The sequence below is a fragment of the Phalacrocorax carbo genome, chromosome 1, assembly GCF_963921805.1.
Source record: "Phalacrocorax carbo chromosome 1, bPhaCar2.1, whole genome shotgun sequence".
NCBI lineage: Eukaryota > Metazoa > Chordata > Aves > Suliformes > Phalacrocoracidae > Phalacrocorax > Phalacrocorax carbo.
Window position 1 is genome coordinate 124959759 of NC_087513.1, and position 14813 is coordinate 124974571.

Below are 14813 nucleotides of genomic sequence, written 5' to 3' on the forward strand. Positions count from 1 at the left end.
TCGGAGATTTCTGTGAACTCTTTATACAATTGGCCATTTTTGTGGGCTGTTTCTTTGAATAGTAACACTACCATCTATCTTCAAAGAGATACTTTGTTACCAAAACAAATTTCTGTGAATCTTTTCTTAAAAATGTTTGTCTTAAAACTGATCTTTTTCTACAGTTGGTGAGGAATAAAATAGTGTGGTATGGGAGGCAGAAAGAGTGACTTCAGAACATTGGAGGAACTGGAATAAAAGGGGATAGCAGAAAGTAAATTGTATGTTTCTGGTGTTCTGCAGCACAAAGCAGGTATAAACCAGTTTTAGTAAGTCAGTGAGATAAAGCATACTGATGGATCAGTTAATAAAAGTCAAATGTGAAAAAAACCCACAGTACAGCACAGAAAGTAGGAAAGGGAGAAAAAGAACAGAAATTATCTGTTTCCTCTTGGTGAAGTAAGGAGCGGGGTCAGCAGAACCACTACCATGGGCTTCTGGAGGGCAGACATTGGCCTGTTCAGGGCACTGGTTAACAGAGTCCCTTGGGAGACAGTCCTGAAGGGCAAAGGGGTCCAAAAGAGCTGGGCATTCTTCAAGAAGGAAGTCACAAGAGCAGGCTGTCCCCAGGTGCTGCGAGATAAACTGGCAAAGATGACCAGCCCGGCAGAACAGAGAGCTTTGGCTGGAACTCAGGAAAAAAAGGAGAGTTTACCACTTTTGGAAGAAGGGGCAAGCAACTCAAGAAGAGTACAGGGATCTTGTTAGGTCATGCAGAGAGAAAATTAGAAAGGCAAAAGCCCAGCTAGAGCTCAGTCTGGCCACTGTTGTAAGGGATAACAAAAAATGTGTTTACAAATACATTAACAACAGAAAGACAGCCAAGGAAAATCTCCATCCTTTATTGGATGTGGTGGGGAACATTGCCACCAAGCATGAGGAAAAGGCTGAGGTACTTAATGCCTTCTTTGCCTCAGTATTAATAGTCAGACCAGTTATCCAGTTATCCCTGGGGCATTCAGTCCCCTGAGCTGGAAGACAGGGACAGGAAGCAGAATAAACCCCCCAGGAGGAAAGAGTTTACAACCTGCTGAGCCACCTGTACGCACAGAAGTCTAAGGGGCTGGATGGGATCCACTCAAGATTACTGAGGGAGCTGGTGGAGGAGCTTGCCAAGCCACTCTCCATCATTTGTCAGCAGTCCTGGTTAACAGGGGAGGTCCCGGATGACTGGAGGCTTGCCGATGTGACACCCATCTACAAGAAGGGCCGGAAGGAGGATCCAGGGAAATACAGGCCAGTCAGTCTGACCTTGGTACTGGGGAAGATTATGGAGCAGTTCATCCTGAGTGCGCTCACCAAGCACCTGCAGGACAACCAAGGGGATCAGACCCAGCCAGCATGGCTTCATGAAAGGAGCGTCCTGCCTGACCAGGTGACCCACCTCGTGGATGAGGAAAAGGCTGTGGATAATGTCTATCTGGACTTTAGTAAAGCCTTTGACACATCATCTTCCTAGAGAAGTTGGTGGTTCATGGCTTACACAGATGTACTCTTTGCTGGGTAAAAAACTGGCTATACGGCCAAGCCCAGAGAGTTATGAGCAGAGCTAAATCCAGTTGGTGGCTGATCACAAGTGATGTTCCCCAGGGCACAGTTTTGGGACCAGCCTTGTTTAATATCTTTATCAATGATCTGGATGAGGGGATCGAGTGCACCCTCAGGAAGTTTGCAGATGACACCAAATTGGGTGGAAGTGTTGATCTGCTGGAGGGCAGGAAGGCTCTGCAGATCGATTGGGACAGGCTGGATCGATGGGCCAAGGCCAATTGTATGAGGTTTAACAAGGCCAAGTGCTGGGTCCTGCATTTGCATCACAACAACCCCATGGAATGCTACAGGCTTGGGAAAGAGTGGCTGGGAACCTGCCCGGTGGAAAAGGACCTGGGAGTGTTGGTTGACAGCCAGCTGAACATGAGCCAGCAGCGTGCCCAGGTGGCCAAGAAGGCCAACAGCATCCTGGCTTGTATTAGGAATGGTGTGGCCAGCAGGAGCAGGGAGGTGATCGTATCCCTGTACTCGGCACTGGTGAGGCCGCACCTGGAGTGCTGTGTTCAGTTTTGGGCCCCTCACTAAAAGAAAGACATTGAGTTGCTGGAATGTGTACAGAGAAGGGTCTAGAGAACAAATCTGATGAGGAGCAGGTGAGGGAGCTGGGGTTGTTTAGCCTGGAGGAAGCGGAGGGGAGACCTTATTGTTCTCTACAACTACCTGAAAGGAGGTTGTAGTGAGGTGGGTGTTGGTCTCTTCTCCCAAGTAGCAAGTGACAGGACGAGTGGAAGTGGCCTCAAGTTGCGCGTGGGGAGGTTTTGATTGGATATTAGGAAAAATTTCTTCACTGAGTGGTCAGGCATTGGAAGAGGCTGCCCAGAGAGGTGGTGGAGTCCCCATCCCTGGAGGTGTTCAAAAAACATGTAGACGTGGCACTTCGGGAGATGGTTCAGGAGGCCTGGTGGTGTTGGGTTGATGGTTGGACTTGATGATTACAGAGGTCTTTTCCAAGATAAACGCTTCTATGATTTTATGATTCTTTTGTGCGAAGACTAAACTGATACTATCTGTGGTGTACTGGACAGGGATTTTGCTAGCGTGTTATAAAAATCTCTGAAAAAGGAGATTCCATGGTCCACTTTAGGGAATATCTACCAGTATTCCCCACTCATTTCCATTTAAAAGATTTTCCTACTGTCTAGCCTAACCCCAAATTTCCCCTGCTAAAATTTAAGTCCATGTTTTTTATTCTAAATTGTGGTGTGTAGTGAATCTTCTTTGCTTTTCTAGAAATTTCATACACATCCAAAAATTGGTATGTTCTGCTTCAGTTGCTCCCCCTCACCCTCCTTGGCCAAACTATTCCATTCCCTCAGTCTTTTTGTGTACTCGGCTCATTTCTTTTCTGGTAAACTCTCTTAGTTGATCCACATCTTTCTTGAAGTTTGGTGGCAATTACTGTGTTTTATACCAGGTGAGACTTTATTAGAACTGAACAGAAGGGAAAGGATCAGTCTGCCTGCTTAAGATACAACTCTCCTATTTATGCATCCTAGCAATGTATTTGCTTTTTCTGCAACAGTATGAGAATTTCTGTTACCTCCAGATTCTTTTCTGCAGAATTTCCATCTATCCATTTTCCATGAATTATTCTTAATTAAGTGTAATACACTGCATGCATCATTATTGGATTTCATCCCATTTGTTTCAGATCACTACTCCAATTGTTCAAGAGCTTAAATTATAGTCCTTTCCTCACAGTATTTGCAACCCATTTTTCTTCCCAGAGCCAATTCATTAGCCTGCCTGATATTATGTCCAGATTGGACTAAGGTAGTATTATGCTATTTTTCCAAGTTGCAGATGAAAATACTGAATAGTATACAATCTAGGCCTTTGCAGTTTGATTTGTGGACAGCTGATAGACTTACTGTTTTGCAGTGAGTTTTGTGCTCCACCTAACTACCTTTTTCCTAGACTACCTTTTCCTTGCTTCTTCATGAGAAAGTGATCAAAATCTTACTGAAGAGAAAATGTCTAGTATTTCTCCTTTGTTCACAGTATCGTCTACCTTTCAGATAGACGAAATTTGACCGAGAGAAGTTTAGGGTGACTGTTGCTTTCTATTCTGCCAACAAATAGGTTGGTGGTTGTTTTCATGTAGAATTGTTGTAAATATTTCCTTGATTATCTGAATTTGGAAAATAGTTTTTTTATTCTGCAAAAAATCTTGAGGCTTCAAATCTAATCATACAAATGTAAAAACATTTATTTTTGTTTTATTGAAAAGTAAGAAAGATTTTGGCAAAAAAGTGCTGCAAAAACCTTACAGGCTTGTGTGCTATTGGTTCATCGGGGAAGATGAAATCCAACCCAAAGAGTGACAGCTAAGACAGTTTGATCTTTTCTTTCTCTTTGTGGGAGAAGGGAGGGAAAACATCTAAATTTGAAAACATTCCCACATAAATTTTGTTTTTGACAAATCTGATTTTTCTACATTTGGGATAAATTAGGAGTGACACTATATATTAAGTAATTGATGTAAAATGTGTTTCAGGGACTACTTAAATTTTTTAAAAACTCAATGGAACTTGACTTTTAAAATAAAAAAATTATCCTATGGAAATGAATAATTAGAGTGCCATGGCAAAATTTTGCTTCTTCTGTCTAGAAATGCTTCATGAAAAAAGAAAGCAGAGTGTCTCTAAGAGTTGGTTTAACTCGTCACAAGAAAGATGAGGACAATGCTTGGTTACTGCATGCATGCCGCATGATGCCATTACAAGTTAAAAATAAAATTGCCTATTAAAAATAAATAAATACAGGAATTAAGGTAGTCCCAAGTCACTGAATTGAGTATGAATGTTATTTCCTTCAGTATTGATTAGGGCCAACAACTGAAAGAAAACTACTCTCATTTTAGGTCACTTACAGAAGCCTCTTGCAGTATATTTTAGCTTTCCATAACCACAGTAAATGTCTTAGTACATTACATAAGAGTGACTGGACATCCACTCCAAGTTCATCCTGCTGGGTTATTTTCCTTTATGAAGTGATTTCACCTATTGTCATGGTCAAAACAGAGTAAAAGACAGCCTGTGATGGATCAGGATACTGGGGTTTATTGGAAAACCAGTAAGGTCAGAAATCTTATCCTATTTGATAATTTCACCCACTCGGTTGCTCCACACAGTGCTATGTTCACAAGGTCTCAAGTTCCCTCCCTGTCAGGGAAACCGCTATTAGTCTGAGAAGATCAGGCAGAGGTCATGTCAGTTCATTCTGTGCCGCTCCTCAGTTACCAGTCTCAGGCGTCACTCTCCAAAGTCCCTGGGCATCCACTGGTATTTGTCTCTATGCATCTCCTGACCTTCAGGAACTTGTCCTACTTCCGAGATCTTTCCTCCAGTTAGGAAGTTCTTCACCTTCTTTCCAGTCCCCTGTTGTTTCTTCAAGACAGCTGCTTCTTTTTGGGGTTGCATCTTTTTGGCCTTTCCTTCTTTCTGTAACCCCAAGTCCCCAGTTTTCCCAGTCTAAATAGTCTATGTGCAGAAGTGCAACTCGTGATCAACTGAATTGGTGCTTCTGTCTCAGGCCTCTTCATTAACAGGAGGATTCACAACATGCCACTTTAGGTGTTATCAAGCTGCAACCAGCCCCTGTGGGATGCGGCTGGCGAGTAGCAGGATCCTGTCTCAGGATACAGAAGTTCCATTTGGACAATTTCCTTTCCCCTTCCCCCCTCAACCACACAGAATTATCTTCTACCTGTTAGCATTCACGTTTTAAGCTATTTTGGCCATCAGTAAGGTTTTTCTCATGACATTGGCTGAGAATCTTTATCTTAAAGATCCATTAGTAATTTTTTATTTTCTTTTTTTTTTTTGCAAGAATTGTCAATAGAAGTGAAATTTAATACATTTATATGCCTAGAGGAAAATGAGTTATCCTGAGTAAGACTTCTGTTTTCCATTGTTTATTTCTACTAAAATTGAGTAATTATATTTTAAAACATAATTATTGGAGAGTGGTTAGCTGGCAGATTTTCTGCTAGATTTGATGTAATTAGGAAAAATAAATTATGTTTTCTGACTAATTTATTCACAAGCATTTGAGTTAAGTAGGTTGTTTGATAGTAGAAGGACTAACTGGAAAATGACAAAAATGTTTATAAAAGTATTTAATTAGTCAAAATGGGAAAATATTCCACTTCGTGAGTTTTTTTCTTTGTGGTCTGATTTACATAGGCTGTAAAGTTAGTTCAATAAACATTTTTTAAACAACAGTGCTACCATGTTTTATTTCCACAGGCACAGCCATTTATGTGGCTGCGTGGTAAACCAAATTGGTGTGATCCAGATTAAAAACTAAAGAAAAGTTTTGCCCTTTCTTTTTAAGGCAGCTTGGTTCCCACATCCACGTTGCTGCTACACAGACAATTCTACCACCGTGAAGGAAAGATTAGTGGAGATAGAAGAAAGTACAGAGGTACTAGGGACAGTTGGTATTGCTTAAGTACACTCCAGTAATATCCCATCAGAAGCCTAAAGGCAGCTAACGGTACACTTAAAGTAAGATTTAAAGTTAAAATAAGATACACAATAAAGTTTAGTTTTTGATCAAAGCATCTGATTTAATGAGTTTCTATAACCAGGGTGAGCAAATCAGTCTGGGTGATTAACCAGAACAACAATTCAATATTGGACCTAATTTAAAATGAAAGCAGAAGTAGTTAATCTTCAAAAGTTAGAAATGAAAATGTGGAAGTGGTGATTTATTAAAAATACCAATATTGTGTTCTGAGAGTGAGTCTGAAGTTCTATTAATAATAAAAAAACAAAGACATCATTGAATTTTATAGGTCCCAACTATGATCAATAATATGATGGATTTATATTAGAAAGACTAACTTTTTAGGAAAAAAGTAAGCTTTTAAAAATGTATTTCGCTATTTTTAAGGTATTTGTTTTTGCAGTGACTACATTGAATATTTTTTAAATAACTGCAACCAATTTACCAAGGAATTGGGATGTAATTCACATCTGCTACTGTAGACATTTGTAAAATGATGGTCTGAATTTAGTTTAAGTTAATACTGTCCCAATTTAGATGTAGTGGCCCATATTTACTGTGTTCTGTTCCTGTCATAGGTAACAGGGAGATGTTACATATCCAGTCAGACTTCATCTTTGGTACCTTGCCCTCCAGAATTACCAAAGATCCTTAAACTTTGCTTGAAAAAATAGTTGTTTCAGTTAAACAATAGGTGTAAAAAAATTCAGTGTCTTTTCTTTCTTTATGAATTTAAAAATGAATGCTTTAATTTTGATTTGGAAACTGATAGAAAATGAAATTTTCATTCTAATCCTCTTTTAGATACTGGGTTTTGTTCACTTTTTAACTGAACATGTATTTCCTGCATATTTAGAATAACATGTAAAGTGATTTAGGTGTCTTTGTGTTCATACTAATGAAACAACAATAATAAAAGAAGCATCATTAAGTCTAAATTGAATTAAAACTTTCTTCAGAAAAGGAGATTTTTTAGACAGTAACTTGAAATAACAATTTTTTGAATGTTTTGGAAGAAACTTGCTGTTTTCTGTAGGAGGGAGGAGAGAGTTTGTCTCTCTCTTTAAGCTAGTTCTCTTATTTAAACTGTTAGACCTTATGTTTTAATAATGAAAATGGAATAAATAACACTTCAGGGCCTTCCAGAAGAAAAGAGACTGTTTAAGAACAGTGTAGTTATTAATATAATTAATATATGATAGAACATATTTTATATAATGATTCATTTATGTAAGATTTTGACCTATCTTCTGAAAGAGCAAATAGGTTTTGAGGAGGAGAGAAGGGGAAGGTGTTGGCCGAAGTTACACCTGTTTAGATCCAAGATGTTGCTGTTGTGAAAGCCATCTTGTTGAATGCAATTGGATGTATGAACAGAGAACGATGGGAAGAGACTGGATAGTGTGATGAGGCAGAGCATCGCAGCCAGAGCGGTGGGCGGCACCAGCCATTAGTTTTCAAACGCATTGAACTGCTGATCTTTTCTTTCATCTGAAATAATGTTTGAAGTCACTTTACAGCATGAATAAGAAAAAATAAGGGATTTGGGTTGTATTGTAATGTTTTAGGTGTATAATGTCTTTCTTGGCAGCACACTGAATCCTTCTGAGGCTCTTTATTTGGTGCTCATGCCATAAAGAAGGATCTTTCCCTACAGAGTATGTTTTTTTCTGAATATCTACTTTCTTTACGTGTCATGTCATAAGAAGTCCCTACAGAATTGTTTTCTGAATAATTCTTTTTGACCTGTACTTCAACTGCAGTGTTGGATCACTAATGGAGGGCTTGATTCCTCCAATTTTTTTCCTTTGAAAATCAGCAAAAGATAATCCTGAAGCTGTACCAAGTGCTTGGTAAGGAAACATGCTTTCATTTTTGTTATTTTGTGGAAAAGGTACTTTTTTAAAAAATAATTTTTAATTAAATCACTTTGGGGAGCTTCTCTCCAAATAGTATAAATATGCCAAACCATTAATATGTTGTAGTGATCCTAACTGGAAGATCATTGTACATGAAGGAGCTAAATGATCCACATAACAGTTAACTTGAGCAGGCATAGGCCTGTGCCGCGCTATGTAGATCCCTTGGGTACAGGATAAACTTTGCCAGCTAACTGTAACAGAGGAGCCTGTAGGCAGCTCCCGCTTAGTACCAGTGATAACGCCACCAGCATCTCCTTGTCTTTAACTGAAACTGCAGCACTGAGTTCTCACGTGAACATGATTTTATCTGATGGTACAAATGATTAGCAGAATTGTTTTCTTTTAACAAAATCCTAGAGTCCTAGAAAAGCTAACACTCACACAGACTGCATCTGTACAGTGGGCTGCATCTTGACTGGAGATCAGTTCCAACGGTGGACAACTTGGGGTTCCCTGTGTCTGAAGGGATGTAAGGTTATTTATAATAACCTTTTTTTCCCTATACTGTTAGCTCCAATAACTGGCAGTGATAATTTATGAAGTCTGAGTGCCTTTCTTAGTTCGATCATAATGAACTAGCACCCCCTGTTGCAAAGCATATGCACATCAGAATTTTAATTCTTGATATTCATGAACAATCTTTGAAAATTCTATAAGAATTTCACTCTTCTATGACATACAAAGTCCTGGTTTAATAACATTCTGTTGTATGTTAGCTGGCTTCTTTTATGAAAGCAAGTACTTAAAAATTAGTCTTTCCTGGAATTAATTTTTGTTTGATATTATAATTTGATATATTTACTTTTCATTAATGTAGGATTCCATCTGAATGCACTTCCTTTTTAATGACTTGCCCCATGGTTATTTTATTTCCTCTATCTGGTTCTTGAACAGTTTCTCTCTTAAATTTAGTCTGAAGCATAATATTTACAGCTCTATAGAACAATTTTATAAGCTTATGACTAATCTGTTTGGTAGAAATGAAGAGTTCCACAAATTAATTTATACCTGTAGCTGATAATAGCTACTTATTTGCAAATTTGATTTAACCGTACTTCTTAGGGGACCAACTGAAGTTACTTGAGCTGATATTGATAAATTATGATCTGACATTAGCAGCAGCAGCATTTCCAGCTACTTTTTCCCTGTCACTAATTACGATTTTGCAATCACACTTAATATCAAACAAATGTGGGTAGGTAAAGGTAATTGGGAAGGTATAAACTGAAGTGCTAGTAAAAGAAAACCATTTTGAAGATTCATAGTGTCTTCAACACTACATGGAGTGGTTACCACTGTTTAAGATCAGGATTTTTTTTCCAGTTTGAATGTTTTTTGGATTTGTGGCCTGGCTTTTGGACAGTAACTTACTTGGTTACATCAGTCTGACTGATGTCTGAAGTCACTGAGGCGTGAATAAGGTTACCTTAAGAAATTTAATGATTGTCAATATACAACAGCCTACTTTCTTCCTTAGTCAGTGTGCTTTTAACAGTTGTTGTTCGCACAGTATATAACATAACCCAAAATACTGTCTCAAGTTTAAAATCCTTGGCAACACTGAAGTGTAACCTCTATGGCATAGTGTCATCTGATTTGTGAGAGCAAAAGATTCAGCATTCTTGATGACCAAGTGAGACCACTGTATTCCAAATGCATAGAGAATCTATCCTTTTATCTTCCTTGAAATTCCATTTAGCTTATAGCAGTCTTTCTGTAAAGGTAGAGACCTTTAAAATATACATAGTTTGTGCCCCTGCTTTCATGTGTTTGGTCTTGTAGAGCGAAGCTCTTAATAAGGACAGACTTGAAATAACAATCTGAAATGTGTGTCGTGGTGAAACATTTTATGCTTCCGTTCTTCTAAATTATATCTATGACAACTATTGGTGTCTCCAAATTCTTCTTTTGCTAATGAAGAGAGTGGACTGTTCTGAACATTGTTGTATTACTATCTTAACAGTTCAGTGCTACAATCCTTTTTTATCTTTTAATGGTAGCATTTCTGAAAGAAAAGAACATTTCTTTTTATTATAATGTTAAGATGTTTATGTGTTTATAATATGTAGGAGATTTTTGATCATCTCAGATCCTGTAGCATACTGTTTTTCAACCTAGAAAACTTCAAACTTGGTAAACAGTACAGTCTCTGGATGTATAGTGAAATAAAAACTATGTAATTTGTCCTGTGTGAGAACGCATGATCCCAGTCTATCTGAAAACCTTGTCAGGGGCTGAAGTCCAAAGTGTTCCCTAAATCTGGGAGCTTCGACCTGAGACAGTAACAAAACCAAAGAAAATTAAGCAATAGGTATTTTTGCAATAGGAGTTGTCAGAAACTGCAAATAAGACGACAGAGGAGGCATGACTCAGTACTTGAATATTTGTGACCAGGTTGCTCTCCTTCAAAAAGGATCAGCTTCTATGTGTTCATGCTTCATGAAGTGCATATTATCTGGAGAGCAAAGTACCAGTAATTGGGTGTAGGCAGTGATTTAAAACATTTAGTTATTGGTATGTCTGTAATTGTTTTATAGAGAATATCTCAGGTTGAGAGTTTGTAAGTGACTGTATTCATCCTATGGTTCATTATGATGCTTAAGAACAGAAGTCTGTTGTTTAAACGCTGTCTTAAATATTTAAGATATAGAATGCTTCAAATAAGAAATGCTGATAAATAAAGTATATTTACTTTCCTACTAATCAGTTTTATTTTAAATAAAAACCTTAGAAATATAAAAAATAATTAACCTTGTGAGGCATAGGCCTTTACAACAAAATTGTGGAAGTAGTGATCTATGCTGCAGGAACTAAGCTGTTAGCTTTCATTTATATTGCATTTGTGCCAAATAATCTAATATGACCTTAAAGGAAATTAATAGTATTTTCCTTCTTTGTGCTTAAACATTGCAACTTTAAAGGATTCATGCATATTTTCGTGCGTTTCAGTAGTCCTATGCCTGTTATGCCTATAAAAATAAAAAGAATTTACATGTTTAGGTTCCTAATCTGTGAGGTTAAGTTTTGCTCATGTGCTTTCCCTTCCGTTGTGATGAATACTCTTACATGTTGTATCAGAGTGTATGAATAATTGTTACAATATCCTAGGTGAGATTTTTCATGTTTTCAGCTCTGAAAAAGAATGACATCTGGGAAATTCTACATGTGAATGGATGTTTCCTTTTTCTGCTCCTTCCTCTACTCCATCATTTCAAATAGTCATCATATCTATCTAGAATAAAGCTAGGCATACCAGGGGAAACGAGTCTAATTCATCTTGCTCTGTTTTTAAATCAGGTGAAGTACCACCAGTGAGATGGATAGTAAATTTTGACCAGGATCTTCTAGATGGTCTGGTATTGGCAGCACAGCTGGCAGCTTATTGTCCATATTTGGTAAGGACTTTTCTTAATATTGTGCATGTTCTATACAGTTTATTAATATAAGTGGGTTTATTCAGACCTTATTTTCATTTGGAACTGTTGGCTTCTGTGTTTTTTTTTTTTTAAAAAAACAACCCAACATTTAGTGAATCTAGAGTGATTATTTCAATATTTTATCTTTTCTCTGGGTATATTCTTAATAGGGAATTTTAGTGCAAAATTTGGATCTTATGAACTGCTGAAAGAGTGAAGATACAAACATAGTAATTTTGTGTAGTGGAAGATCAAGAGTTTGATTTCTCTGTCTTCTCTAGATTGCTACTCACTTTGTAAGGATGTATACTAATCCAAGAACTCCTGAACAGTTCCTGCACAACTGTTTGATACTGGTGAATGCTATGCATGCTGTCAGTCTGGCTATAGACATAAAGGTAAATCATTTTACATTAGCAGTTCTTATATACTTTTAAATTTATTTTTTTTTACTTTTGTGATAGTAATATTGTGCATTAAATTAAGGTGAGATTTTAGTGATGCAGCTTTGTTTCATAATGCGCTACTGTATGATGGAAACCAAAATACCGCTTGATATAAATACACTTAATTACAAGTAATTTCCATAATTCCTTGCATTGTAGAATCACATATATACAACTAGCTGAACATAAGATTAATCCATTTCAGATTCTAGCATCATAAATTACACAATGAAAGCCTGAGTGGAATTTATTATCATCATTCTAAGGCAATCTAGAAAAAAATATATTCAAGAACAAATATAATGAACTTAAACCTAAACAGGAGAGGTAAAAAACACTATGTGAATGTCTGGTGACACTTATGTGCACCCGTTTAATCATGAAGGGCCATGAAGGTTCTGCCTCAGATTTGATGCGCCCAGAAGTCAGTAGCTTTGGACTGCTGGTGAGAGTAACACTGTAAAGCCATCAGCTTCTGACATCTTTTTTTGGCAGGAATATGATGTTGATGTTAGTTTATTCTATAATCTAGGATCCACCTAGGATCATTTTTATATGTTTAGTAACATGCTTTATATCTGTGTCTTTTTTTCACTGGCCTACAGCTCAAAATTTTCTGTATATGGTGCCCTTTACCTATGTTGGATATTATTTCTTGGTTCTTTTTGTTGTCTGTAAAACCAGTTTTCTCCTGCTCCCTGTCCGTATTTCTTTAACTGACCATTTGTGAGTTATTTTCAGCTGTGGGTTCTGGTAGTACCATACAAAGATAAAAGTAAAACAAATTAGTCACAGAAGCCTGGTCAATTAAAAAAGTTGCTGTCACAGCTAAACCAAGTAAAGCAAAGCTCTACAAGCTGGTCAGCAAGCCTCCAGACAGCGAAGATTTGTCAAACCCCAGTGCTGAGGCCCTGTAAATTCAGTACAAAGCTTATGGGCTGTTAATAGCAATGGCAAGGCTGTATTGCAAGGTTACATGCTCACAGGGATTCATGCTCGTATCTTCCATGTACTGGTTGCGTGTGTTAGTAACCGAACTAGTGCCTATTTAAAATAGCAGATTCCCACTTACTTTCCTTTTCTCCTTTGCTCCCTGAGTCATTAAAAATTCTGTCCTTAGCAAAACTAGTGAAAACTGTTTAGGGTTACATCTTTTCTGTTAAGGATTTGCAGAGTTATGCAGCGTCCAGTATGAGCAAAGTGAATGCCAGGGACTGTGATGGGCTGGGCTGAGTGTGGAGCATACTGGGCTGGCTAGAAGACCAGAAGAGGATACAGCAGAATAGGCATAGTATTTGTCAGTGTATGAAAAAACTTTCCAAAGGAATTAATAGTATTAGGAGTCAGAGCTAGAGGTGTGGTGTGAAGAAAGTGGTCTGAAAGGAAGCTCAGTTATGACTTTTTACTTCCCTTTTAATTCAATTGCATTATGATTACAGGGAAAAATTAACTCTGCTATATTCAGTTGTATCAGCTACTGTCTTGCTCCCACATCCTGATACAGATATGCAGTTATAAATGGCTTTGCTATGACAGGCTAAACCAAGAAAATCTATTGTTTTGTATACTTGTGACTGACAGGAAGCGTAAAAAGATAATCTAGGTATAATCCTCAAAATGAAGATGTATTTTGCCTCAGCTTTTAATAAGAAAAAGGCAGTTCAGCACATGAAGGCAGAGGCTGGATGCCAGATATGCAAAAGGAGTTAACCACATTAAAGGTGGAAGCAGAACTCCAGGACATTCTCCCTAATACACTTAGTGTTTTTTAAGAGTACAATATCTACAATACCACAGCATTATTAGTTCAGCATATTTTTGAGGTATTGCTGTTTTCATAGATGGCAAAGTCCATCTCCATACAAACTAGGAGTTTAAACAAAGCTAGATAATCAGTCAACACCAGAAAAAGGAACAGATCTTGGATCTTTGAGGTCTGTATTTTAATTCTAGCTAAGGCATGTTCTACAAACAAAATATTGTGGAAAGTAAAAAGAAAAAAAGAGAGACGGTAAAGGGTACTTTTTACATAGATTTATTGGAATTCATATATGCTTTTCTAAGACTAATGTAGAAATTTCTTAAGCTTCTTGTTCTTCAGCAATAAAAGCAGCAAAACACATTAATTCTATTGCTGAACTGTCCTAATTTGTGATTTTTCTGACAGTCTTGTCCCTTAAATTTAGCAAGCTAAAATGTTCCAACAATATTGGCAAAGTTCTTGACTGTCAGGCAGTTGCTGCTTCTGAACTCTCAGGACAGCTTTGCATTAATTAATGCAAGAATGGTTGTGACCACACAAGCTAAGACACGTATTAGGTTTGGAATAGATGGCACTTTCAATCACTTTAAAAATCTAAGATTCTGTAATAACAAAGAAGTTTAACTGTCTGGAAGACTTCAGCTGCAAGATTAAATGACACCTCTAATGGAGTTCAAGGCTTTTAAATCCTCTTAAGGATTAAGATATAGGCTTAAAATGGAGTACTTGGGGCGAGAAATTCTTTGTTTCCACTTTCTAATCGTGACTGACAGTTCAATCCTGGAGTATTAACGGTGTCTTTCTATGTATTTTTTCTTTGTGTTTGATATTTCTAAATTCTAAAATGCTTTGATTTGAAGAAGATCCAATTGAAAGCCCAAAACAAAGTATTGCAAGAAAGCATGGTGGATAACAGTGATATGGAGGGAAGGTACATGACAAGGATAGATTAGGAGAGACGAGGCAGTGATTGGGAATATCCAGAAGAAGAACTCAATTTGCTACTAACTGATTTAAAATTGGGGCCAACAATATTGACATGCATATTGATACCAAGTAAAAGGGAGGATATTTTCAAACAAGCTTTAGAAGATGTTGTGGGTAAAGTCAGAGTGTTAAGAGGCTGAAAATGGATGTGGCTGTTCTGTTGAACTGAAGGGAGGAA

At 37.5% G+C, this 14813-nt stretch overlaps 1 protein-coding gene across 1 annotated transcript in view; it reads left to right on the forward strand.

Annotated features, from left to right (window-relative positions):
• Positions 1-14813, forward strand: part of CFAP47 (cilia and flagella associated protein 47) — a 346829-nt gene that overhangs the window by 96951 nt on the left and 235065 nt on the right. Inside the window, 2 exon segments of the mRNA XM_064473493.1 lie at positions 11322-11419; positions 11722-11838. Of these exon segments, the coding sequence (XP_064329563.1) occupies positions 11322-11419; positions 11722-11838 (215 nt within the window).